At 45.8% G+C, this 26,865-nt stretch overlaps 1 protein-coding gene across 5 annotated transcripts in view; it reads right to left on the minus strand.

Annotated features, from left to right (window-relative positions):
• Positions 1-26,865, minus strand: part of NLRC5 (NLR family CARD domain containing 5) — a 79,658-nt gene that overhangs the window by 33,090 nt on the left and 19,703 nt on the right. For all 5 annotated transcript variants that reach the window (XM_048816590.2, XM_048816592.2, XM_048816589.2 and 2 more), the window contains exons 7-25: positions 25,506-25,589; positions 25,329-25,412; positions 22,519-22,608; positions 20,837-20,887; positions 18,916-18,984; positions 14,771-14,854; positions 13,082-13,165; positions 12,458-12,547; positions 11,612-11,677; positions 10,219-10,290; positions 8,633-8,716; positions 6,041-6,124; positions 5,286-5,375; positions 5,103-5,150; positions 4,556-4,627; positions 3,148-3,231; positions 1,991-2,074; positions 237-326; positions 39-101 (exon numbers count right to left, since the gene is read on the minus strand). In XM_048816590.2, coding sequence (XP_048672547.2) covers positions 39-101; positions 237-326; positions 1,991-2,074; positions 3,148-3,231; positions 4,556-4,627; positions 5,103-5,150; positions 5,286-5,375; positions 6,041-6,124; positions 8,633-8,716; positions 10,219-10,290; positions 11,612-11,677; positions 12,458-12,547; positions 13,082-13,165; positions 14,771-14,854; positions 18,916-18,984; positions 20,837-20,887; positions 22,519-22,608; positions 25,329-25,412; positions 25,506-25,589 — 1,473 coding nt within the window. The remainder of the gene's footprint in view (positions 1-38; positions 102-236; positions 327-1,990; positions 2,075-3,147; positions 3,232-4,555; positions 4,628-5,102; positions 5,151-5,285; positions 5,376-6,040; positions 6,125-8,632; positions 8,717-10,218; positions 10,291-11,611; positions 11,678-12,457; positions 12,548-13,081; positions 13,166-14,770; positions 14,855-18,915; positions 18,985-20,836; positions 20,888-22,518; positions 22,609-25,328; positions 25,413-25,505; positions 25,590-26,865) is intronic.

The raw sequence follows: 26,865 nt of genomic DNA on the forward strand, positions 1-26,865 counted from the left end.
AAGAAGCAAACTTATAAATAAATAATGTAAGGCCCGACCTGCAGGATGTTTCTTGGCTTTCTATCCTCCCCGCTAAATGCAAAAAAGCATTTTCGCTTGACCTGTAGCAAACACAAGCAAAACCAGTCATTGCATCCACAGCCACATTCTTCAAAAAGGACAAGGCTCTCAATTCCACTGGTTGGAATTCAATGATGGCTGATTTGTTTGGGAGAGAGGAGGTCTCAGTTCCTTACCTGACTTCTACTTCTCTGATTCGCTCACACAGGTTGAGGGAGTTGGCCAGTAAGAGAGTGCAATTTGGTGAAAACTTGTTATTCTTAATACTGGAAGGACAAAAATAAATCAGTCTTCATCTTCAAGGAAGGTTGGTTCCATACATGTAGGACTTGACGGTCACTTCCACAAACACACACAGACACAAGAGGGCCTGGTTTCCAAAGCTGTAGGCATGAAACTGTGCTTGCCTTTGAACAACTAGATTCTCCACTGCGTCAGCTCCAGTTTTATACTGCTGTAACTTCACTGATGTAAAGCTAGAGTAACACAGTGGTGAATCAGCTCCCTAGTTTGCATGTGTGATTTTTTTTTATTGCACTTGCAAATCCCTTAGATGGATGAGTGGCCATTTACACCTACACAACTGCAGCAGCTCTGTGCGCAAATGGGTTGCAGATACGCCGACCTATACGCTTGGAAAGTGACTTCTAAGTGACTGATCTCCAATGCTACACCACAAGTCAGTGTCCAAGTTTGGGTCAGAATTCAGGAGTTCATAGCCCTTGTTTCTTCTCTTAGACGTTTTGTGCTAGGCTAACCCTAAAAGGTTCAAAGTTTGTGTTCTTTTTGGATAAGCACCAGGGGCCTGCTCCAAAGCCAATGGAAAGACTCCCAGCGACCTCAATGGGTTTTGGATCAAGCCCCAAAGCTTATCAAATAAGCCAAAACTTATGAGGTCCGGTCTACACTGCACAGTTTTGCTGGAGCGTGAAAAAAAATACCCCGCACTCCCCAAACTGTCATAGCTATCCCGACAAAACCCCAACACAAGTCTGCCGACACAAGAGTGTTTCTGTCAGCTTACCTAATATCATTCGGGGAGGTGGTGTACTTATGCTGGGGGAAGAACTTCTTCTGACAGCTTTCATTGTGTCTGCACTGGGGCAGCGTTTCTCAAATGCGGCCATTTTGGCTGCCACCAGGGGATTTTTCTGCGTCCACAACAGCCTCCTGGGTGGAGACTGGGGCGGGGAAGCAGTGGTCCCTCCCTGCAGCGCCCAGCTGTTGCTCCTGGCTGCCTTGGTGTTTGCTGGCACCGACCGCAGGCGATCAGCAGCCTGCACCACACAGCCTCCTGGGGGTTCCGGACAGCACCTCGGCAGACACATGGGGCCAGTGTGCGTGCTCAGCAGGCTTTAGGCTTTAGGCCCTGGGCTCCACCTCTGGGCTTCAGCCCAGGGCGGCGGGGCTTGGGTTTGGAAAAATTTTCAGAGCGGCCACAAGCGGGGGTTGGTGGCCACACTCTTAGGCCACCAAAAAAGTTGTTCTGAGAACCCCTGCACTAGGGGGCTCTGCCAGCATAGCTATATCAGCCAAGGCTTAGTGTAAACATGGCCTGAGTCTGCAATAATGGGGCTGGAAATCATGAAAAAAAGAAGTGTGAAACCTCCAGCACTTTTGTTTCCTGATGTATACATGAGAACAATCTTTCTTGTAGCGTTTCGGGATTTGGGGATCTGGTGGCAGCCAGAACCAAGAGTGGCAATCATCTCAGTATCTTAAAAGAGGTTTAGTTTGTGTTTGGGTGTGGAAATAGGAGAGGAATTGGGGTGAGTGAGTTTCTGACTATTTCTGGACTTGGTTTGCTTCTTCCTATGTTAATGTAGAATGAGTCAATGATTTATTAATGCTGGTAGGATATACCGCAGCATTACAGCTTTCAAAATGAATATTTCATGACATCCATCAAAACAACCGCCCCAAATTTTACCTCAGTAGCTTCAGACCGTGCAAACTTGGTAGGGACATTAGCAGCCTTTCAATGCTTTGATCACTCAGCGCATTTCTAGATAATCTGCAAAGCAAGGGAGAAAACACATTGCAAGGTTAGAAATGATTTGCAAGTTTCACAGTTAGAGGATATTAAAACATTATATTCCTGTTGAAAAATATACACTAGGCTCAGAAATCCTTTACTTCAAAGGTTTAAGTTTCATTTACTGGAATATGGGAGTTACCCCTTCCAATCAAGTAAAGAACAACAAAGGAAACTGTTTAGAAATGAAAATGGCTGGACAAGTTATAAGAGACCACTAGCTAGATCATTAGTTTTACAAATATCTTTATGGGTTTGATGCAGAGATCACTGGGTCTCTGGCCTGTGCTACACAGGAGGCCAGACTATCTAGAACTAGATCAGAATAGTTCTAAATGACTGTAACCATCTCTGAATCTAGGATAGGTAGGGGAACAGAAGGGTATGCCTGCACTGCATATGTCCTGGGGAATTTACACACAAATCATAGAGTTCCAGGAAGCCAAATTCTGTTCTCAGATATACTGGGGTAAAACCAGAGTAACTCCACTGAGGTCATGTACAGGATATCAGAGGGTAGATACTTGTATATTAATATATGCATGAAATTCACTTGTGGTGCAGAGAGCCAGTTGAAGACCTAACACGGCACTGAGATCATGTGTGTGAGGGTGGGGGAAAGAACCACAGATGGAGAGTCAGACAATTATTTTCTGCCTTAGGAGGGGATTCCATGCTGAAGGCTGCAATGGGGATGAGTCATAAGATTTGCATTTACATGGAGACAGAGGCCCCAAACACTCCACACAACTAGCCATAGGCTGGAAGAGCAGTTCTGGCAGGAGGAGGGCATTCCACAGTCCTGCTCGGTGACCCTGGGTTGGGAGGATGGATTTCATCACCCCAGGTGCTCCATCTGCACAAAGCCTAGTTACTCCGGGCCAGAACATCAACTGCTGTAAATGGGTATAGCTCCAATGAAGCAAATAGAGTGACGCTGATTCACACCAGCTGGAGATCTGGCCCGTTGGTTTTATACTGGAGGATTTCATTTTCTAGGAGCACAGGACAGCCTGACGTATAGACACACTTACACAATGCTCGGCACTTACTCAAGTTCTGTTAGTCCTGTGCACTTTTCAAGGATCTGGCAGAGCCTGTCCATGTCCTTGGGACTCACGGTGCATTCCCTAAGACTGAAGCAAACAGCATACTCAGGATCCTCAGATTTACCTTCTACAGCAGGGATGACATGGGAAACTCCATCTAGACCTTAAAGCTTCACTTTTCAGGCCGAGCTGCTAGGCTGGGGTTCAAAGCCAATCTCAGCCCTTCTACCTACTGCCTTGCTCACTTCACAAGTGCATTCAGAGTGACGGTTTTGCTGTTCTAAACCTTCTGGGCCAGATCCCCAGGTGGTGTAAATGCGGGTCGCTCAATTGACTTTGGCGGAGCTCTGCTGATTCACAACAGCTGAGCATCTGGCCCCATGTGATCATACCACTTTGTGAAGAGACTTAATGGAGCTGCCTACTTGGCAATAAAAATTCCTTTGGGAATCAGAACTTGTTTTCCCAATGTCAAACGCCTTCTCGGTTCCCTCGAAATAGGGCTGAATATATTGCTCTCTCGCTGCACAGGGCTCCCTTAATGAGAGTTAGGGTTACATAATGAGGGAATGGTGTTGTGAGAAAGCATCTGCTTTTCCCTATAGACGGGCCTTTCCAAGGCCTTCTCCTTAGCTGGCCTTATCCCCTGCTGCCTCACACTCAACAGTCATTTCCACCTGTACGAAGTGTGGGTAGAACACTAGTGTGAGTAGAGAATTCTGATTCTCACTTTGGCAGGTATAAATCACTCCATGAGAGCAAAGCAGTGGGGAATCAGGCCCTGTATATCTCAGTGATCATGGGAAACAGCTCCAATCAAGCCAAAACACTTTCTATACAACACGTGATACTGTTTTCTTAGCAGACTAGTCCATTTGAATTATGATTCTGTGTGTGTGTGTAGAGGGGAGGAATAGCATAATACCCTATGGGCCAGATCCTCAGTTGGTATTAAATGTCATTGACTTCAGTGGAGCCATGTCAATTTACACCAGCTGAGGATGTGGCTCTATAGACAAGTATTTCAGGCACCCAGATCTCTCTTCATTCCAGTGGTGGAGGAGCTGGGAAGGTGAGGCCCCTAAAGCAAATCATTTAGAAAGATCTCCCCAAGAATGCTCTTAGTTTTGGAACAGCTGTGGGCCCGCTAGGTCCCCACCCTTTCTATCCACCTCTGCCCATGCACTGAGAGCTGTGACTGGCCAATCAGAGGGGCACAAGGCAGCCCTTTCAATGGGAAGCAGAATCTGGCACTCTATCTCTCTTTAGGATGAGAACAAGGCAGTGCACGGAGAGACCCGTTGAGGAAAAACACTTGGAGATGAAGGACTCCCCAAATGATCGTGACCCACGCATGGCTCTTCTGACATTTCTAAATGGGAAAAGGAGCCAGAATGGAAAGATGCCATACCGAAAGCAATGGTCGTTCTCTAACTGTTGTGGATGAGCCGGGAACTTTCCTGCAGATCTGGTACGGCTGTTCCTGGGGACAGAGGTTTTGATACCATGTCAACTGCACCGAGTGCGAAATGCTGTGTTGTTTATGGGTAGCTGATGCTCCGTGCCTCAGTGCAGTGGCCTCACGCACCAGCCTCCCCATGCCCATTGTGCACAGGAGCGAAGACTCATGCCACCCCACTCCTCTGACCTTTAGGATGGCTTACATCCATCCAGCACCGTTAGCCTTTGGTCAGGTGGCTGCCCAGGAGAAAGTGAACTCCCATCCCTATCACCCACTGCGGACCCTGCCACCCCACCCCGCACACTCCTGGCTGCCCACCCCCATCCACACCACCCAGCTGCTCCCTGCCTCCACTATTCCCTGCCAGCATTCAGAGCCGAAAGGACCCCTGATTTTGACACCGCATGGAAACCACCCTATTGCAACGTGGACATCTAGATACTATGGGGATGGCACACAGGATATGCTTAGACAGACAGGAGGACAGGATCTTTACCTGACACTTTCCCAGAAGATTAAATGAACTGACTGAGCGTTTCCCAGGCTGTAACCAAAAGAGAACACCATGAACACGCAGTCGGGAGAGACGTGCTCACGTTTCATGCACTGCAAACCAAGGTCACGTGTCTCAAACAGCATCACTGATGGGAAAACACAGCAACAAGAGCCCCGAACGTACCTGATGTCTATTGATTTAATGTGTTCCAGTGCCGATAAGCACTGAGCTAAGCCAAACACAGCACTCAAGGATATCTGATTGCCACTCAGCCTAGAGGAAGAGATGGAATAAAACCATTATTTTCAAAGGATTAAATCCCCATCCTCATTATCATTAATGATTTATACAGTGCCATAAGATACAACAGAAATGGTCCTTGATCTGAGGAACTGGCAGTCTCACTGCAGCCAGGAGCGTGCTTCCCAGCTTGCGAAGACAGACCCTTGCTAGACAGACAAGAAAAACCGACCTGTAGCCAGGGATAGCACACAGGAGGCAGCTCAGGCTAGCCCCTTGAGTACAAGCCCAGCTGGACCACTGGCTATATACTCGGACGGCTACCACAAGCCATCACCCACGCTACCCCTGGCTGCATTGCTATTTTTAGCACATTCAAGCTAGCGTGTGTGTGTCTAGGTGAGCTAAAAAACACACTCGCAGCTGCAGTGTAGGCATACCCTAAGGGCCTGATGCTCTGCCACTTCGCACCGCCTGTCCACATTTCCATTTGTGCAAATGTAACTCAGTCCAAGCGAGTGTTACACAAATTAGGTGTCAAACATGCCTCTCCCCTTGTGTGTGAGTGGAAAATTCCGGTTTGGTGGCATTTTACACCTATTTTGCACAGATTTAAACAACTATCCACAAGGTAAGTCAAGGATGGGAATTAGGCCAAATATTTCAAACAAACTACATAATGACAAGTGATCGCTTACTTTAGGAAACTCACTGCCTTCAGCTCCGGAAGGAGTCCAACTAGCTTCCCGACTCCCTGGTCTCCCAGAGAGTTATTTGACAAACTAGGATTTAAAGGAAGATATTTCTTTTTCATTAAGAAGAAAATAATATGGTCTAGATAATACTTAGTCCTGCCATGAGTGCAGCGGACTGAGCTAGATGATCTCTCAAGCTCCCCTCCAGTCCTGTGATTCTCTGATTTTATAGTATTAATGGTCTGTTCCCTTAATATCAGTCCCCAAAGGGCAGAACACTGGCATCCTCGGATGCAAATCAAAGCAGCAGCTAGCTCATCCAGTCTCCTCCTTGCCTTTTTTGTCAAATAAGTTGACGCACAGTGACTTAAGTCAGCCCTACTTTGTAGCGTAGCCCAGGCCTCAGGCCTAAAACCTGGGGGGGGGGGGGGGGGGCGCAAGGCCACTGACGGGATCCGGAGCATTGCAACTTTAACTCGAATCCAGTCAAGTTTCCTCCCACTGACTGGAGTAAGTCCACTGAAGTCAACCGAGTTACGCCTGGGTGAGCGAGAGGAGAATCGTGCTCAGAACTGCCTCATCGTCTGATGCCTGTTCAGTAGCCTCTGGAATGAGCTGGTGCTTCTCATCCCCAGAGGTCAGACGGCCACATCCATCAGGAGGATCTCAAACTGGCCCTCCTGTTACCAGGTTCAGCAGAGGAACCAAGGTCCCAGACAATGCATGAGTCCATGAATGAGTCCCAGACAATGCATTAATCCCAGACACAGCATGAGTCCATGAATGAATCCCAGACAATGCATGAATCCCAGACACTGCATGAGTCCATGAATGAGTCCCAGACAATGCATGAGTCCATGAATGAGTCCCAGACAATGCATGAATCCCAGACAATGCATGAGTCCATGAATGAGTCCCAGACAATGCATGAATCCCAGACACTGCATGAGTCCATGAACGAGTCCCAGACAATGCAACTTTTCTGTTTTGCAAAACATATGCTGAGGTTTCAAGATCAGTTTTCATTACGATGCTGAAGAACAATGAGACCTTTTGAAATGTTGACCAAAAAAAAAAAGAGCGAGCGAGACTCATCCCAGAACAGCTTGGCAGTTAAGGCACTTGCCTAGGGTATGGAAGGCCCATGTTGGAACAGGCTTGCAAACCTGGCTCTCCCATGTCCCAGCCAAGTGCCCTAACTAGCAAGCTAGTCTAGATCTCTCTTGTTCTCTTCCCCCTGCCACCAGAAAACAACTCCATCCTGGGCCTGAATTTCCCTCCAAACAGATGCATTTCCACAAAGCATTTCAGGGTTGACAAAATGACTTTTTGGATGAAAAAAAAAAAGTTTTGCCACGCTACTGGAGAAACCCCCTCCCCCCCCTTGCCCCTTTCCTGGGCCAGGCGGGAGGCACACTGGCAGGGCAGTTAGCTGGGAAGGTTGCACTGCTTCCATTAACGTTATACCTGTTCTGTGAGTACACAGAAGACTTCAGTCTCCAGGCCACCCATGGAAATATGTATTTCATTAAACAGTAGCAAGGCATCAGTTCCCATCTTCTCTCCTACCAGGAAAGCCATTTAAATGTGTTGCTATGCTGAATTTGGCCTAGCAGAGGGGGTTGAAATCTCCATTACAACGTACTGCCTCTGATGCAGGCACTGTCCCTCAGGCAACATAATTAAAGGAGTCTCTGTGGTACAGACAGCCATTTCCCTGGAAATATGCAGGCTTCATACCAATGCTCACTTGACTCATTCCTCGGGGCTCTGGCAAGAGGCCTGGGGAAAGTTGCATCAAGCACTGCCCCATATCAGATAAAACGCTCCACTTCCAAGATCAGCACGGAAGCACACCGGATTCAAACTGGCTTTGTACATGCTTTTGACCAAGCAACTTGATTGCTTGAATGCTTCCGGAAAGTGGTCACTAACAGATAGTCTGACCACCCATTGTTGGGTTCAATGCAAGAACCGCTGGGTGAAATCTCTCACCTGTGTTATACAGGAGGTCATGTTAAATTATCAGAACAGTGCTTTCTGGCTGTAAACTCTAGGAATCTCTGAAATCCTACATCTGTGCAAGTCTACAACCACAAAAACAAGAACCACCTCCCGCTGCTAGCGAATGGAATGACCCCTTTTGTTCACAAGGTAGAGATCTGTGTTTTTATGCTGAAAATCCTAGATAAGCCGTGTTGACGATCTATAGGTGAGCACCACACCCTATCGTGAATGTGCAAAAGAGAGGCACATTTTGCCGGCATGCAAATGAACCAACGGAACAATTTGCTCCAGGCATGTGCTGGATTCTCCATCACTCCACATGTTTCAATCAAGACTGGATGTCTTTCTAATAGAAACGTTCCAGCTCAAACACACGTGAATGGGCTTGATGCAGAGCTTACTGGGCAAAGTTCTCTGCCCCTGTGTTGTGCAGGAGGTTAGAGTAGACCACCACTCTTCTGGCCTTAAAATTATGAATCTCTGAACAACTACCCGGGGCCTATAAATAAGGCCCAACGTTTAAAAATATCTATTAAAAACAACAAATCACAAAAATACAATTTAGCACTAAAAAATAAGAAGACTCACTCGAGCTCTGATACGCTGCTACATTTCTTCAACACACTGCACAACTTATCCAGATCGCTGGGGGGGAAACCACTGTCTGTCAGCCTAAGAAAGAAAGCAACCCCCCGCCGCACCCCAAATCATGAGATAGGCTTAAAAATCATGAGATTTTAAAAAATAATAATTTTTAGGTTCTTTTCATTGCCTTCTGGTGTTTGAGCCTTTTGTTTATACTCAGTCACATTTTCCAGCTTTTCTCTGCAAATATGAGGATTAGAAATGTACTTTTTCATACATCCGGGAGCTGGGGGTTTTCAAGAAACCCATGAAACTAATGATGAAATCATAAGAGTTGGCAATGTTGCCATAACCCAGAGGGTTAAACTGCATCTGACTGAAAGAGCGAGTTGTTCTGCAAGAGACTTTCATAATCAGATTTAAAATGAGCTCTGCTTGGGAAACATTAAGGTAAATCAGCAAGAGCCACACTGAATTCCAACTCAGCCCTCTGAATACAACCCTGCATAGCAGCCCAGCACTGACCAGTGGATATGGCAGGGGGCCAGGTGACTGAGGTGCTATTCTGAGCTGTGTGACCTTGACCAAGTCACACCACAGTTTTGTGCCTCCATTTCTCCATCTGTAAAATGGGGATAATACATGTATGAAAGTTATGGGTAAAAGCGCTGTATGGACACTGAGTGTTATCATTTGCTAAGAGATGAGGCTGGCTCTTCTTTATCATTATTTATTTGTATTACAATAGCACATGGAGGTCCTCACTGAAACTGCCCCTGTGAACCCCATTGTTCACATCCCAGTGCATACACATGGTAAGAGATCCTCACTGTCCCAAGGAGCTTTACGTTTAAACAGACAAAGGGTGGGATAAATAAAGGATGATTAGCCTCCTCTTACAGATCATATAATATCAGGGTTGGAAGGGACCTCAGGAGGTCATCTAGTCCAACCCCCTGCTCAAAGCAGGACCAATCCCCAATTTTTGCCCCAGATCCCTAAATGGCCCCCTCAGGAACCAAGGCACAGAAAAACTAAGTGACTTGTCCAAGGTCACACAGGGAGTCTGTGGCAGGGCAGGGATTTGAACCCAGCTATCATGAGTGCTACTTGAGACCTATATCCAGATGCTCATCCTTCCTCTTGACATCCTGCAAGAGATACGAACACACACTGACTTATACAGGTTTATACAGTCTGAATTAAATCCAGACTTGGGTTTGAGTCCAGGATCTTCTTGCAATGCATGTCCCAGAACAAGAGTAACTGACCAGCTCAGCAAAGCAAGTTCCCACCTCTGACCCGCTGGTTGAAATACTAACCACAGGCTGGTTTGGTGAATGAGATCTCATAACTAGACATCAAAGTGGGCTCTGGCAGGACTGCACAAGAACTGACCACAGAGCCACCACTGCAGTGCATCCTAGACTTTACCCCCACACCAAGATAATAACGATAAACGATGAGACGTGACTCTTCCTTTCAACAGCCTCGTCAATGCTATTCACCATTTGAACTTGCATCAGAAATAGTTTTCTCAGCTGCAGACACCAAAGATTTCTGAACGCCCATGAAAAGCATCAAGCTACCTTATTTTCCTTGAGACCACAGACTTCTGGCTCTCACCTCCACCTGACTGGTCCCCACTACGAGAGGTATCCCTGTAACAATACACATGATCAGATCTGAACGTGAACTGTTCTCTGAAAAGACAAGGCGAAGAGAAGAACTCCAGGTGTCGTACATAGGTAACCAGTCCACAGGGAGCACTCACCTCCACAAGAAGCCAGCGCAAAAAGCAGGACAAATTATGGGAAATATACATTCCTTTCCCTTGTTTGTAACGCCACCACGGATTTGCCACCATGATCTACCTCAAAGAGCTTGTCTCTGACCAGCTCATTTTCCTGCACTTGTCTAGCACTAGCCTATTCTTCCTTCCAGTGGTTAACCAAATACTTGTGAGAAGGGCTGTTTGAAATTTTTCCATCCAAACTGGTTTTGGGCAGAAATATGGGTTTTGACTGAACAAAGATTTTTGTGAAAAATGTCGGTCTTGCATGGAGAAATTTCCATTTTTTGGTCAAAAACAGAACACCCCAAAACTGAAATATTTTGATTCTAAAATGCCACTGTGGTGCATCATGGGAGTTGCAGTTCAGGTATCTTTTGTTCCCATTTTTCTCTAGGAGCTGGGCTCTCCAGTTGGACTGTATCTCCCATGATGCAACATGGGCAACTACCATGATGCACTTGTCTCCCCTCACTAAAAAGGGGAGACCCTGGTGCATCATGGGAGATGTAGTCCAACCAGGAAGCCCAACTTATAGCGAACAGGAGCATAAGGCACCCGAACTACAACTCTCATGAGGCAAATGGCAGCATTTCAGAATCAAAATATTTTGAATTTTTTTTTTTTGCCCAAACTTTCTGAGACCAAACACCTCATTTTCTGACCAGCTTGACTTGTGAGTTATGCATATGATGACCCCAGAATTTACAGTAAGCTGAACTTGGTGCCATTCTATGTGAACATAGCTGTGAATCTGGTTTTGTAACTATTCAACCTGCCCTTCTGTTGTGTAGCACAGCTGTGTGGTGTTAAACAATTGCTACATTGATGACTTTTTATTTTAGCATAGTCTGCTATGCTTGGGGTCCTGTGGGATGAAAAGTGCTGTCGAGATGTAAGACATTATAATCAGGGTGTGGGGAAAGAGAGCGAGAGCAAGTAAACTGGGTAGGATGCTAAGAGAAAGCACCAAGATTTACAGTGAGTTGGGCAGCAGAGGGGAGACACTGTCAGGGTACACAGTGCACCCTAATGATCAACTAAATCATATGTTTGGATTCATTCCAACATGTAAATAACAGGACCATTTAAGGAACAGATCGGGGGGGATTAACATTTCAGCCATGCTCTGACTTGTGATCAGCACGGACTGATACACAGAACAAAGGGTCTGTTTCCATGTGATGTACCTGGAAAGGGTAGAAGGAAATTCTTTATCTGCTATAAACTTCAGGATTGCAGTCTGATGATGAAGGCTGTGGAAGAAAGAGATGACAAACAATGTCACACCCAGTTCACTGACTGTCACTAAGTTATATTTTATTTACTCTTGATAATATCGTGGGTTTTCTCAAAATCACTTAGTCATCACTTCAAAGGTCAATTAAAACATTACCCAAGACAGCAGTTCCAAGGTCAATTCAAATATTACCCAAGACAACCAGCTATCTCACATGACTATACTTGAGTCTAATTATGCAATATCAATTGAGTAGTTCAGGAACACTATCAAGGAAACGGTCCTGTTGAAGTTACCTCACTTAACAACACAGAGTCTTGTCTACAGTAGGGAATTTTAGTCAGGGTTTAGTCTAAAATCCCCTGGTACTGATAGTATAAGAGGCAAAAAAGGGGTTTTATGCGGACTCTCTGAAATCTGATTACTGTATCTGATTCTCTGCTAAGGGTTATGGGAGTTTACCCTGAAAACCGCTGTTGATTCTGCAGGGTTATTCCTGCTAAATGGTACCGCTTTTAGCTATGAAGGAATACACAGCACTACAGAAATTCGAAGTGGATGGTCATTTAGTCCATGTCCTGCCAATACAAGAATATTCCCTGCCACATATTTTCAGTGCTTGTAAGGATAAATACAGATTGTGAAGCACTCAGATACTGTGCTCACAAGGGTCATATAAGTACCGCTAGATAAACTAGATAGGCTAAAGGGGACTATACAAGTGCCTTTAGATGAGACAGGTTAGACAGATGAGATAGATCAGCTGAGCACAATTTCCTGATCTGACTTTGCATACCTGGCTTCAAACTCCACCACATTCAAGCAGGTGTTCACGGCATTCAACAGACAGCAAACACCGTCCACAGATATCTGGTTGTTACTGACACTGAGAAAGAAAACAACCAGACAAGCAAATGATTACTGACTGAAAAGCATGTGTGCAATAACAGACCACGAAGGAAGTCATTAGAGGGACATGATGAACATTGCTCTCACTGCTGGGGGGGGGGGAACACCATGCACATTCTAACATTTAATTTTTTTAAGTGGTCAGGATGAAAACAGCTGGACCCAGTATTCTTGGGGACAAGGCATTTGATGCTGAACTTCTGTATTCTGAAAGGATGAGACTCCGCTTCTGAATGCAGTGTTAGAAGCATGTGAGCTACCTAAGATTTCAGAGGTTCCTGGGCCTTTGGCTGCTCCTCTGTATGGGGGTACGTCTCACAAGTTTTGGGGGTACATCTCTTGCAAGTTTTGTCACCAAAACTTGCAAGTGTAGACAAGCCCCAGGAGAGGCTTGATTGGCTTCCTCCTGACTCAGTATTCCACCCATACTCCTATGTGGGTGTCAGCTTCTATGTACAACAGCCATCAACTTCATCACAGGGTAATTCGGAGGGTGTAAGGCAATACTTACTTCAACCGTTCGGAAATATGTACTTTGGGGAGACTCTCCACCAGTTCTCTGCAGCCTTCATCACCGAGTTGGTTACCTGATAAACTGAGGGATTTTTCCCATTAAAGAGGTTCATTTTGAACAATGTAAATGACACCAGAATCTCATCCTCCTACTCCACGCTCCTCCTCTTGTTGCTTTTCTTTCTTGGCCTTCTTTCCTCTCCTGCACCTAACTCCCCTGCTTGGCCCCAGTAGAACTGTGCAAATGGATCTTTCTGTTTACTGGCAATTCCGAAAACAAAAACCTGAAACAAAATCGTTTCAGGTCGAACCAAAACTTTTTTTTTTTTTTTTAATTTTCAGAAAATTGAAAAGTTCAAAGAACGGTTCTGGTTGGGTTCAAGGAAACATTTCATTTCAACCATTTTGACTGTTTTTTTTAAAAATAAAAGTAAAGGACATTTTGAAACACCAAGTCATTTCAAACCTAGAACTCAAAATGTTTTGTTTTGAAAACTTTGAAACAAAATGTTTTGATTTTTTTTTAATTGTAGGTTTGTTTTTTTAACCAAAACAATTTGGCAAAAACCACATGAATTCTCAAAATATCCCACTGTTTCCGAACCTGCATTCCCCCCCCCCCCAAAAAATTGTTTCGGACAAAAACGTTCTCCCTGCTCTAGTTCCTACATGAAGCGACCTCACGGGGGAAGCTCTCCCCTCAGTGAGTCCACTCTCTGCTTCACATTGCTTCCGTGTGTGCTCCAGCCCCAACAAGAATCCTACATTAAAGCATTTGGGGAGGGAATGCGAGCCACAGAAGAACCACGTCAATGGGTGACTGCAGTCCTGATGGGAGGGGGAAAACACAGGGTAAGAAAGACCCTCTAACCCTAATCCCAGCCAGTCAATGGGAGAGCTGGGGTTGGGGGCGAATCTAAATCTGTGGTGCTGAGCTGGGCTGGAGAATCACCTTGCCAGAGACATTAGATTTCCCTGAATTTCCTATTGCAAGCAGGTTACAATGAAATCTGTACAGTCAGACCCTGCCTGTGCAAAAAAAAGGGGGGAGGGGGGCAGTAGCTGCTAGTCCCCGCAATGGGGGAGGGCAAAGAGTGCGGCCATGGCCCTACCTGTCCAGACCATATAGCAGAGGTGGATGGCCTTGGAGGGGCATAAGGGCAGTGCAACAGGCATATCTGCCCTCTGTGCCCAAGAGTCCCGGGACATGCGTCTCCTCAAGCATCTAACAGACGTGCTCTAGTTCAAACAGGAATTAAGGCAGGGACATCCTATGGCCTATGTTATACAGGTGGTCAGAGCAGACCATCACAATGGATCCTTCTCTGACTCTATAAATGCCTTCCAGAGCTACTCCAGAGCAGCGCTGTTCCCCGGGGGCCCTGGCACATGCATTTGCCTCCCCAGCAGAGCGTGGCCAACAATGCTATTTTAAAATAGGTGTCTCTGGTTACATTCCCGCAGAGCCAGAAGCTGGGGTTTAGGCACCCAACTCCCACCGAATCTCTTCGAAAATCCCAGCATGCCTAAACTCAGCTCAACATGGCGAGCCTTCCCCCCCTGGGGTGAGGAACACAGACTAGGTTGGTGATTTGACATGATTTCTCCCTCTCCCATCCCACCTGCTGCAAGATCAACATGAGAAGGGACCCTTAGAAAGAAACAGGATCTTTCCTGATGTACTTACTCCACTTCCAAGAAGTGGGCGCAGTCCCTGAGAAGAGCAGCAATCTCCCCTGCATGTTGTGAATTGAGGCTGCAGTTCTGTAATCTACGGAGAGGAAGATTAGAGTAAATGAGCAGCGAAGAGACAGACAGAGCAAGAGGCTGATATCAGAGTGCTGACAGTTCTCGCATCCCTCTCGAGATTTAGGGAGAATTCACATCTGGGATAAATGCAGAGAGGGCCAGTGGATGGGGGAGCAGACTGGGACTCATCAGATCTGGATTCTGTTCCCGGCTCTGCCAGTGATGGGTCTGGGTGACCTCGGGCAAGCCACTTCACTCCTCTTGTGCCTCAGTTTCTCTAGTTGTAAAATGAGGATAAGACTTTGTAAGGAGCTCTGAGAGCCTTTGTTTACAAGTGCTATTGGAGTGCAAAATTTTATTGCATAGCAAAGTTTCACCATCCTCCCTACAACGAAGGGAAGCATTATCATTCCCATTTTACGAGTGGGGGAAACTGAGGCACAGAGCAACACTAACTGTAGGTTGTGAGAAAAAGCCTTCGCTTTTATGCGGTTTAAATTTGCTTCATTTCAACTTCATTTTCCGTGCCTGTGTTCCCATATTAGGAGAAAAGTGACTTCTCTTTCTGAATCCTAGGCAGGAGACCTTGGAAAGAGGAGGTAGCTGTTTACTTTAAAAGCCACGTTGACAGGGAGGGAGCAGTAGAAAAACTCAAATTAGATTCTTTGATCAAAACAAAATGGTTTTTGGAACATAATCTTTGTTTTTAGCAGACACAGCAGCAGTTTAGGCCTCTAGACTGTGATTCCTTCTTGGCAGGGATAGTCTCTTCTAGGGAGGTTTATGGTGCCCAGCACATGGGGCCCTGATCCTAACTGGGGCTTTGGGGGGCTACCAGAATATAAATACTTAATTATAATAATACCGATGATGAGAAAGAGTGACTGATAGCAACACTCAGATATTACGGTGATGAGTGATAGGACCCTAGATAGGATTGAATAGACAAAGTGCCCCGATATGTCTTCTCTGTACTGTTCATTACCCTGTGTATCATTATCACCTGATACCAGCCGATTCTGTGATTCCAACGCCCAACATCCCATGGAGGTGAGGGGAAGCAGGCTGGCTGCTTCCCAGTGCTCACAGCCCTCTCCTGCCACAAGTGAAGGGTCTGCTGGGCAAGTGCATGGCACGACAACATTGTGATACAAACTTCCCCGTGACAACATGACAGCACAATGGACCATTGTAAAACCACATCAGGTGAGCCCAGCTCACAGTAACTGGGGGCGACGGGTTTGGACAGCCTGGGATTTTTATATTTTAATCAGTCACCCACCTCCATTTCTAATTGGTCTTAAAGAATAATAAAACAACAAACAATCCCTCTGAATGTAATGATTAATACGATGGCTGCTTTGCCTTTGTGTGGAACCTGTTCTCTGAGGATCTCAATTAACCCATGGAAACTCAGACATATTTCTATGAACAGGAAGATGAAATTAAATGAGCTGAGCAGAGACAGAACAAGGGGCTGATATCAACTGTCAACAGGCACTTCTAGCATCCATCCCTCTCTAGATCCATCGAGAATTCCCCCTTTTGAATGAATATAAACAGGCAGAGGGATCGGCTACCGGCTTGTGAGTCAGGAGAGTTGAGTTTTATTCTTAGCTCTGCCTCTGACAGTTATGTGAGCATGGGCAAGTCACTTGACCTCTCTGTGCCTCAGTTCCTCTACATAATGAGAATACTTTTGTACAAGTCTTTGAGATCCTCATAGGAAAAATGCTACGTGAGTTCAAACTACTATTATATAACAAAGTCACACAATTCCCTCTGTGATGTGGGTAATCATTATCCTTCCCATTTTACAAATGGAGAAACTGAGGCACAGAGCAGAAGGCTATGTGTAAGTTTTGAGAAAAAGTACTTCCTTTCATCAGTTTTAAATTTTCTCTCTTTCAACTTCACTGACTATCCCCTTGTCCTTGTAATACGAGAGGGTGAACATAAGTGCCTGAGCTATGTTCTCTATGCCGTCTATTATTCTGTGTACCTTTATCATCCAACACCAGCCACAGTGACCCTAATGCTCTGCGAGTCCATCTCACGTCGCCATATGGAGGTGAGGGGAAGCAGGCTGGCTGCTTCCCAGTGCGCGCCTAGCCCTCTCCTGCCACAAGTGCAGCTCTGCTGAGCTAGTGTCATGGCATGATGACATCGTGATACAAACTTCCCCACGACAACGTGACATCACAACAGAACACTGTAAACCCATGTCTGCTGAGCTCGCTCACAATGACTTGGGGTCATTGGTTTAGGCAGGCTGGGATTTTTGTATTTGAACCACTTACCCAGCTCTATCTCCAACTGTTCTTAAAAAATAATAAAACAATAAATCCCCCTGCATTTAATGTTTAATAACAATTAGAATACCAAGAACTTTTCATCCATAGATCTCAAAGTGTTTTACAAAGGAGGTCAGACTCATCATCATTAATATGACTTGTGTGCAATCTTTCAGCTGAGGGCCTCAGTCAACCCGTGGACATTTAAATACATTTCTAAGAACAGAAAGATTGGATTAAATGACAAGAATAGCAAACTGAACTGGGAACTGATTTCAACTCCCTTCATGGGCCCTTCTAGGAATTAGCCCTCTCTCGACCCAGAGGGAATTCACATTTGGAATAGTGTAGTCAGGCAGAGGGGCTCAGTGGATGGGGTACAGGACTGGGAGAAAGGAGATCAGTTGTTTTTCTCCCTATAAAGTGGTCATAATCCTTCTGTAAAGTACTTGGGAATCTTTAAAGGCAAAGTGCTACAGGAGAGAAAACGTTATTATATCGTTGTCTCACACCCACCGCTATGATTTATCATCCCCAGTTTACAAATGGGGAAAAAGAGGCACAGGGAAGTAAATGATTTTGCCAAAGTCACTCAGGGAGTTAATTGCCAAGCAGGTGAGAGAACCCAGGAGTCCAGATTCACAGATACACTCACTTCCAGCCGTCTAACTTACAGCAGGGTGGTGCTATGACACAACTGTGCTAGGGAACCAGCAAAGACACTTGGAATAAAGTGCTGTCTGTTACTGCCATGGACTCCAGTTTTGGCTTCCTGATCCAGGTCGAGCTTGCCATCTGCTGGCCAATCAGTGTCATTTTTGTAACACTGCTGCCCCCTGAATTTCGTGCTGGTGAAACATGCTGGATTTAATAGGAATGAACATGGCAGGTCAGACCCATGGTCCACCTAATGTGGTACCCTGTCTCTGATAGTGGCCAGCACCAGCTCCTACAGAGAAAGTAGCAAGAAACTGTGAAGTAGGTCTTTATGCAATAGCCAACTCCTAGGGAAATTTTCTTCATAACCCCTGCAGTTAGAAGGTGGCTTTTGCTCTGATGCAGGAGGGTTTTTCTCCCCTGCGCAAAGCTTGTTTAAAAAAATCCTTACTGTTGTAAATCTGGATGCTCTCATTATCCTTATAACTATCCAATCCATTTTTACTCCTACTAAGCTCTTGTCCCCTCAGTTATAGATAGTGGCAGGGAATTCCACAGGCTAATTGTATGCTGTGTTAAAGAGTCTTTCTTTTCATCAGGTTAAAATTTGCTGCCATTCAATTTCATAGAACGTCCCCTTGTTCTTGTATTGTGAGAAAGGGCAGATATAATCCCCAGGCTACCTTCTTTACACATGCCATCCATTCTCCTCTTTATCTTTTTATGCCAGCCATGATGACCACAGTGCTCTGAGAGTCCATCTCCCATCATCACATGGAGGCGAGGGGAAGAAAGTCGGTGGCTTCCCAGTGCGCACAGCCCTTTCCTGCCACAAGTGCAGGCTCTGCTGGGCTGGTGTCATGGCACGGTGACATTGTGATGCAAACTTTCCCACGACAACATGTGATGTCACAATGGAACATTGTCAAACCATGTCTGCTGGGGCCCTCATTTGGACAGGCTGGGATACTTTTAATTCCTAACCATTTATCCAGCCCTATTTCAAACCATTTTTCAATAGGAATATCCTCTGCCTTTAAGGACTAAGGTGGCTGTTACTTTGCCCATCTATGCAACCTCTCACAGGAAGATCTCTATTCGCCCATAGACTTTTTAAGTATATTTCTTTTACCGTAACTTCATAGTTCTTATTTGAGTAACATTTTCCTTTTTATGTTCCCTTCTCCTCAGATTTGGTGATCTGCAAAGAAACAAAATATTTACCGGCCTTTGAAACTCCATCATGAGACATTTGCGCTGTTGAGAATATTTTCCAGCTGCACTGTGGGATACAGTATGCACAGGGAAGGAATAAAGCTTTGTTGGAAGAAGTCACTGAGGGCACATTTACACTGCAGCGGGGGGTGTAATTCCCAGCTTGGGTAGGCGAACTTGTGCTAGCATTGATCGAGTTAGCGTGTTAACAGCAGTATGGCTGCAGTGGCATGGGCAGCAGGACGGGTTAGCCGTTCTGAGTGCATACCTGGAGTCTCAGATAGGCTTATACTTAGCCCATGCCTCCCACCACCCACACCATCGTGGCTACATTGCTATTTTTAGGATGCTAGCGCGATCAAAGCTAATGCACGTATGTCTACCCCAGCTGCAGCGTAGATGTAGCTTGAGTCTCTTTCCAGGATTCAGTTCTCTGGCCCAGCGTTGCCGCAGTGCGGCTGCATGGGAGTTAGGAGGCTAAGGATTGCTCGTTGCAAATGAAAACGTTCAACTACAGAGCGCAGCATGTGATGAAAGGTTGCTTTCCAGCTGGGGCATTTTCAGACTGATCTCTAAGAGAAAAACAAGGACTCATATTTCGCTTGGTATTTACTGACCTAGGGCTAAATCCATGCTGTCCCCACGCATACGCAGAGGCATGAAAAGAGGCAACCAAGCAAGGTGCAAGACGTGTTGCACCCTATTTATGCCCCCACCCCCTAAAGAAAAAATCAACATGGCCGGGATTCAGAATTGCCTTGCAACCTCTACTGTCATTTACTCCCATGCAAAATGCTACCATTCTGGATTAACAGTTTTACATTCCCTTTTCACAGGTGTAAATGACTGCACGGGGTGCAGGGGAATTATGTCCCATTTCTCAGTGGTGGATTTAGAGGTAGTGGGGCCCTGTGCACAACTTCATTTTCAGTCCCCCCCCTCGGGACCCAGCCAAGAAAAAGAACATTCTCTCTGATCTCTCCCCCATTTTTCATTCTTTTTTTCTTCATCCTCCTCCTATATTATAAGTAATGGGAAGAAAATGAAAATAAAGTGAGGCACCTTGATTGGGGCAGATGGTTGGGGTGCGGGGGGGGGGGGGGGCTCTGGGAGGAAGTTTGGATGTGGGGTGCAGGCTCTGGGCTGGGGCAGAGGGTTGGGATGCGGGAGAGGGGTAAGGGGGGTGGCGCTTACCTTGGGCGGGACAGCTCCCAAAGCAGTTTCCGGCCAATGGGAGGTGCTCGGGGTGGGGGCAGCGTGCAGAGACACTCCCCCCAGGGGCCACAGGAATATGCTGGCCACTTTTGGGAGCGAAGCGGTGCAGAGGGAGGGAGGGAGGCAGAGAGGGCAGGGAGCCGCCTTAGCCCTGCTGCTGGCATGTCTCTGCATGCCCCTTGAGGGGAAGGGAACAGCGGGTCTCCCCCACCAGGGGCGTGCAGAGACGTGCCAGCAGCCAGCCACTTCCGGGAGCGGTGTGGGGCCACCGGCCACGGCATGCAGGCAGCCTGCCTGCCTGAGCCCTGCTGCACTGCTGGCCGGGACTCGGGGGCAGGTTGTCAGATATTAGTTGGGGATTGGTCCTGCTTTGAGCAGGGGATTGGACTAGATGACCTCCTGAGGTCCCTTCCAACCCTGATATTCTATGATTCTATGATATTTGTTCTGCATTTTGGGGCCCCCCTGTCACTGGGGGCCCCGTGCCACCGCACGGTTTGTTTAATGGTAAATCTGCTCCTGCCATTTCTGGAGCCAGCAGTCACCAGTGTCCATGGTAGAAATGACTATTATTTGAATCAGAATTCCCTTAAATACTCACAACTCGAAGATCAATTTCTCACCTTGGGACTTTTCTGGACTGGCCAGAAAAATATATCATGATAGTGTCCTTCCTGCAAGCAAAATACAACACACTATTAGGTTAAATGCTAAAGGATTAAACTTCTTATGCAGCAATGCTCAATAGGGGCCTGGGTCTGCTCTCCTTGAAATGGACGGCAAAGCTCCCATTCAATTCAGTGGGGCTGAATCAAGCCTTAGAAACGTGCTGCTCTCAGAGCTCTTAAGCTTGTGAAGCAAAAGGGAATATTGCAGTGGATGTTAATCAAAAGAATCACTGGTCTCAGCAAAGCTGGCCGGAAGCTTAGGCAGACTGCTTCTTGGGGTTCCCCTTCTCTAGATACATCTCTCATGAAAATAGGAGATCATTCCACTGATTGATCCAAAATGCCACAATTTACGGCAGCAATTTGGCCCTTTGTCCAGCCGTGGCATGGAGCAAAATAACACAAATGTTTTCAGAGTAACAGCCGTGTTAGTCTGTATTCGCAAAAAGAAAAGGAGTACTTGTGGCACCTTAGAGACTAACCAATTTATTTGAGCATGAGCTTTCGTGAGCTACAGCTCACTTCATTGGAACAGTATGCATACGATGATGTGAGCTGTAGCTCACGAAAGCTCATGCTCAAATAAATTGGTTAGCCTCTAAGGTGCCACAAGTACTCCTTTACTTTTTACAAATGTTTTCTGCAAGACAAGTTATAAGAAGGGTCAGCAGTGATTCAGTCTCATGTGTATTGCGTGGAGAAACTTGGAAAAAAGCAAACTGTGTCCAACATGACTTCATTAGAGCTATACTAGGGATTAATCTGGCTCCTGGAGTTTACACGTGGATGTGAACTAGTTGTAAGATCTGTAATTTAAGTCTCCACTTTACCCAATATCTTGGACATATGATAATATCAAAACCATTGTTCAAAGACATATCAAGTGCACAGCAATGCAAAGTGTTGCTTTTCCAGTTGCTTTTCACTGGTTTATAACTCATTTGCACAGACAAGGCATCTCACCGTGTAGATATTGCATGTTTTAAAAACAGAGTTTAAATTATGTTACATGTAGCATTCATGCAAAGTTCATGCACTTGGCAACATCCAGGGCACACCCAGAGTGTTGTGTAGGAGCAGTGCACACACGGCTCCTCCCAAGGGCATGAACCTTAAAATCTCGCCCAAATAGCATAAACCATAAAAAGCCTCCCAAAACTGGGCTCAAGGCCCAAAAACAAAAAATACAATAAATAAAAATTAGTAAATAAAAATATTATACAAAGCCAATATATTCCTTTTATCTATTAAAATATGTAATGCGCGGGGGGGAGAGAGAGAAATAAAGGAGAGGGTGGAAAAGCTGACAGGCGGACCAGCCCGTCGGCAGAGCAGCCTGCTTGCTTGCTTAAAGCTTGTCCTGTCTTGTATTTAAACCGCAACAGTTACATATACATTTTACATTGAAAAATCAATGTGTGAAATGAACATGTAAAAATCAATGCCTTAATAATTCCATATTGTATAATGTAACTGAATCAAACTCCATGTTTCAACTTGTCAATAAGAGGAGAGACTGGAACTCAATTTGCACCAATCTTTATTAAGGAGCAATTCTACTGAAAAGAGAAGTCAATTTTTAAAGTCAACAGTTAGAGAAATAAAGTGTATATTTCCATAGCATATATTACCAGTACCTTATATGTAGTTCAGTAACATTTGGACAAGTAGTGGCTCCCTTCGCCAAAGTAAGAACAGACTTCACCGAAATATCATTATGGCTTAAACTGTGGATAATAGTCAGAGCATCACAATATCAGCTGCTTGTATTTGATAGTAAGTCTCTTTTATTTAATACACAATCACTGCTTCTCAACACAAACACACACACTCATGCACACACGCACATCTAATGGATTTGTTGACCATTTAAACTATACTGTTTGTTTTCAGCCAACAGACATTTCTGTCTGTTTGCAATTGTCATAAATATAAAGGGAAGGGTAAACACCTTTAAATCCCTCCTGGCCAGAGGAAAACCCCTTTCACCTGTAAAGGGTTAAGAACCTAGGATAACCTCGCTGGCACCTGACCAAAATGACCAATGAGGAGACAAGAGACTTTCAAAGCTGGAGGGGAGGAGAGAAACAAAGGCTCTCTCTGTCTGTGTCAGAGGAACAGCCGTGTTAGTCTGTATTCGCAAAAAGAAAAGGAGTACTTGTGGCACCTTAGAGACTAACCAATTTATTTGAGCATGAGCTTTCGTGAGCTACTTCAACATCTGATGAAGTGAGCTGTAGCTCACGAAAGCTCATGCTCAAATAAATTGGTTAGTCTCTAAGGTGCCACAAGTACTCCTTTTCTGTCTGTGTGTTGCCTTTGCCAGGACCAGAGCAGGAATGCAGGTCAGAACTCCTGTAAAGGGTTAATAAGCAATCTCGTTAGATAAGCTGTGCTGAATGGAATGTATATTCCTGTTTTTGTGTCTTTTTGTAACTTAAGGTTTTGCCGAGAGGGATTCTCTATGTTTTGAATCTGATTACCCTGAATCTGATTACCCTCCTAATTTTACAGAGGTGATTCTTTTACTTTTTCTTCAATTAAAATTCTTCTTTTAAGAACCTGATTGCTTTTTCATTGTTCTTAAGATCCAAGGGTTTGGGTCTGTGTTCACCTATGCAAATTGGTAAGGATTTTTATCAAGCCTTCCCCAGGAAAGGGGGTGTAGGGTTTGAGAGGATTTTTTGGGGGAAAGACGTTTCCAAGCGGGCTCTTTCCCTGTTATATATTTGTTAGACGCTTGGTGGTGGCAGCAATAAAGTCCAAGGGCAAAAGGTAAAATAGTTTGTACCTTGGGGAAGTTTTAACCTAAGCTGGTAAAAATAAGCTTAGGGGGTTTTTCATGCAGGTCCCCACATCTGTACCCTAGAGTTCAGAATGGGGAAGGCACCGTGACAGCAATTCAATTCTATTTTATGGACTCTTTCAAATGCAACTGCTGCCCCTTAGTTCAGAATCAGGGACACTTGATAGATCTATAGGATAGTAAAATAGTTATGCACCATTTTCTGCTAAACAAAACACTTATTAATAATGTAGGTGATACAGCTGCAATATCATAGGAATTTATGATAAAATATTTAATACATACAGTACATTTTTCATAGTCTGCTGCAGCAAAATAACAGATGTAAGTACAGCACTTTAAAGTAATACAGTCAAGATAAAAATCTTATGCTTAAAAAAATCTAACCTGTAACTAGTAAACCTAACTAGTAAAACTCAAAGGATTTTTTAAAAATATCATTTACTTTATTTATGCTGCTTATTTAAGTTTTGGACTTCACTCAACTTAGAACATAAGACCCTGATCTTGCAAACACTTTTGCATGGGCATAAAATGACTCCAACTGACATCAGTGGAATTGCTCATGAGTAAAGTTATGCACATGTGTAAGAGTTTGAAGGAACAGGCCTTAAAATTAGCTTGGTCTATTTGATAATTTTCACTCTCTTCTTTTTTCAGTTGAAAACTTGTTTCACTGAAGGCTCTTGTGCATTATGAGGCCAATGCTGTTGTATCAGGGTTTCCACTTTCCAGACTGGCAGAGGCATGTTTGACTCCGATCCTTCTTCCCCCTCACCATGTTTGCATACACAAGTACATCCCAAGAAAACATTTTTATTCATATTAGGTTTAGTAAAATCTTGAGGCTGGGGATTATTTTCTTTTTTAATGAAATCTAATTGTACATAGCTTCCTAGATATTAAAACCAGGAGGGACTATCAGATTATTCCCATCAAATTTCATCCTGTTACTCCCATTCTGAGCCCAGTAGCTTGTGTTTGACTAAAGCAGATCTTCTTGGAAGGCAACCAGTTTTGATCTAGAGACTTCAAAACTCCTCTTGAATTCACTGTTTCCTTTGGTAGCTTGTTCTAATGGTTAATGGAAGGGGCCTCAGGCATTGACTGTGTCTCGGCCTTTCCTGTTCCCCAGTGGCACACAACAGTTTAGTCTCCTGAGAACTAAAATGCTTTGCTTTAATTTAAGTCATTGGGCTCCATGATGTAGGGGTATTTGGGTGGAATTTGAAGATCTGTGGTCCAATCTTTTCAGTGCTGTGGGCCAGAGGCTGGTTTGAGGCACTTCCGCAGGCCACACCCAGGAATATGTGCTCTACAAAATGGCGTGCTCCATGTGGCGTGACCTCACACGTATTGTAATGGTAAAGTCCCACTGTGCAGAGAACACCATTTTGCAGAGCAGGTCTGCTACAAGTGAGGGCAGACTCAGTTGGGGGATGGACAAAATCATCCCAAGGGCTGCAAGTTGGACTGCTCACCTCCCTGTGAAAAATTTGTGCCCCTGACTGACCCCAGGGACTGCCGGCATTACTTCCTGACCTCATGTTGACCCTAAACTACTTGACCCTTTGACGGGATGATTTGCTTCTTCAGAGATGATATTTGCAATGGGCTTAAGTCATTAAATCTCTTACTTACTCAATCATCTTTAACTTTTCCACTCTGGAAAGCATTTCAATCATCTTCCCCATGTCTTGGTCCTTCAGTCGATTGTCTTGCAAGCTGCAAATCAGTTTGCCTGGTTAATATCCCCCACGAATAATTCTCAGCTGATTTTAAAAGCATCGCTCACCCCCAATAACGCGGGTCACTTACTCTATTTCTTCCAGCTGAAGGCAGTTTGGAAAGACTTGTGCCAGGCCAGTTAGCCCCAGGGCAGTCATACTACCACCAGTTAACCTGAAAAAACACAAAGCAGATCGAAAATGTCGGATCAATACAAATCCGCCGGACTCGTGGCAGAAACAGTGTCTGGGATGTCCCTGGGTTCCACGTCCAACAGGTGACCAGGAGGAAGATGCAGGGGCGTGTGGCCTGATTCTGCTCTCAGGCAATGGAAGTTATGCCCCTGGGGACAACTCCAGCACCATCACTTTGCTGCGCATCCATCGCAGCTTGCAGGAATTTGAGTCCCTGACATTCAATTTCCCTGCTTTTCAGGCTCTTAGCATGCAGGGGAAAGCTGCAGGAAGTAGAGAGGAAAATACATCCCAAACTGCTTCCAAACAAAAGCTCCACAGAGCCAAAATGGAGCTCTTCATCTTTCCCACCCTAAACCCTGTCCACTCCCTTCTTTCTCCAGCACCATGGACAGCAGCCTGAGCGTCACTCAGCCCCATAACTAAGGCTAAGATTTAGTCACAGGTATTTTTGGTAAAAGTCATGGACAGGTCACTGGCAATAAATAAAGATTCATGGCCCATGACCTATCCATGACTTTTACCAAAAATACCCCTGATTAAATCTCTATTTCTGGGGAGCTGCTGCTCCGGGTGGCCCCCCTTCAGTGCTGAGGGTTGACTGCCCCGGGCTGCTGTTCCCTGGGGAATCACTCTCCAGACAGTTTCCAGGCACCTCTGGGGATGCTGCTCCGGCCACCTCGGGACCGCTGTTGCTTGGGCGGTCCCCAGGGCGCCCCAGGACCGCTGCTTGAACACTCCCTGGAGCCAGCCGCACCGGCAGCTGCTCACGCAATCCCCAGAGCCAGCTGTCCGGGGCCTCCCGAGGAGTGGCCAGTGTGGCTGGCCCTAGGGACCGGCCGAGCAGCTGGCCCCGGATTGCGCCAACAGCAGCCGGTGCGGCTGGCCATGGGGTGCCTGTGCAGTCAGCCACACCAGCCGCGGCGGAAGCCATGGAGGTTGTGGAAAGCCACGGAATCTGTGGGAGAATCGCAGCCTTCCCTGTAACGCACGCATGGGGTCTTCTACTTGGCCCTCTCCCTCGGCCTTCAGGCCCAGCCATCTCGAAGGGCCTGTCTACACTTACAGCGCTCGGGTACACACAGGCGGCGGGTATAAGAGGCCAGGGGAGGCTAAGTTGCCCCAATCAGCCTGCCTGCCACCTTCGGCGCACGCTGCCGCTGAAAGGGTGGGTGCCCTGGCCGTGGCCCCACCCGCGCTCTGCCCCGAGGCCCTGGTCCCGCTCGTCCTCTTTCTTCCAGGCCCTGCCTCATCCT

The sequence above is a fragment of the Caretta caretta genome, chromosome 12 (assembly GCF_965140235.1).
Source record: "Caretta caretta isolate rCarCar2 chromosome 12, rCarCar1.hap1, whole genome shotgun sequence".
Classification (NCBI taxonomy): domain Eukaryota; kingdom Metazoa; phylum Chordata; order Testudines; family Cheloniidae; genus Caretta; species Caretta caretta.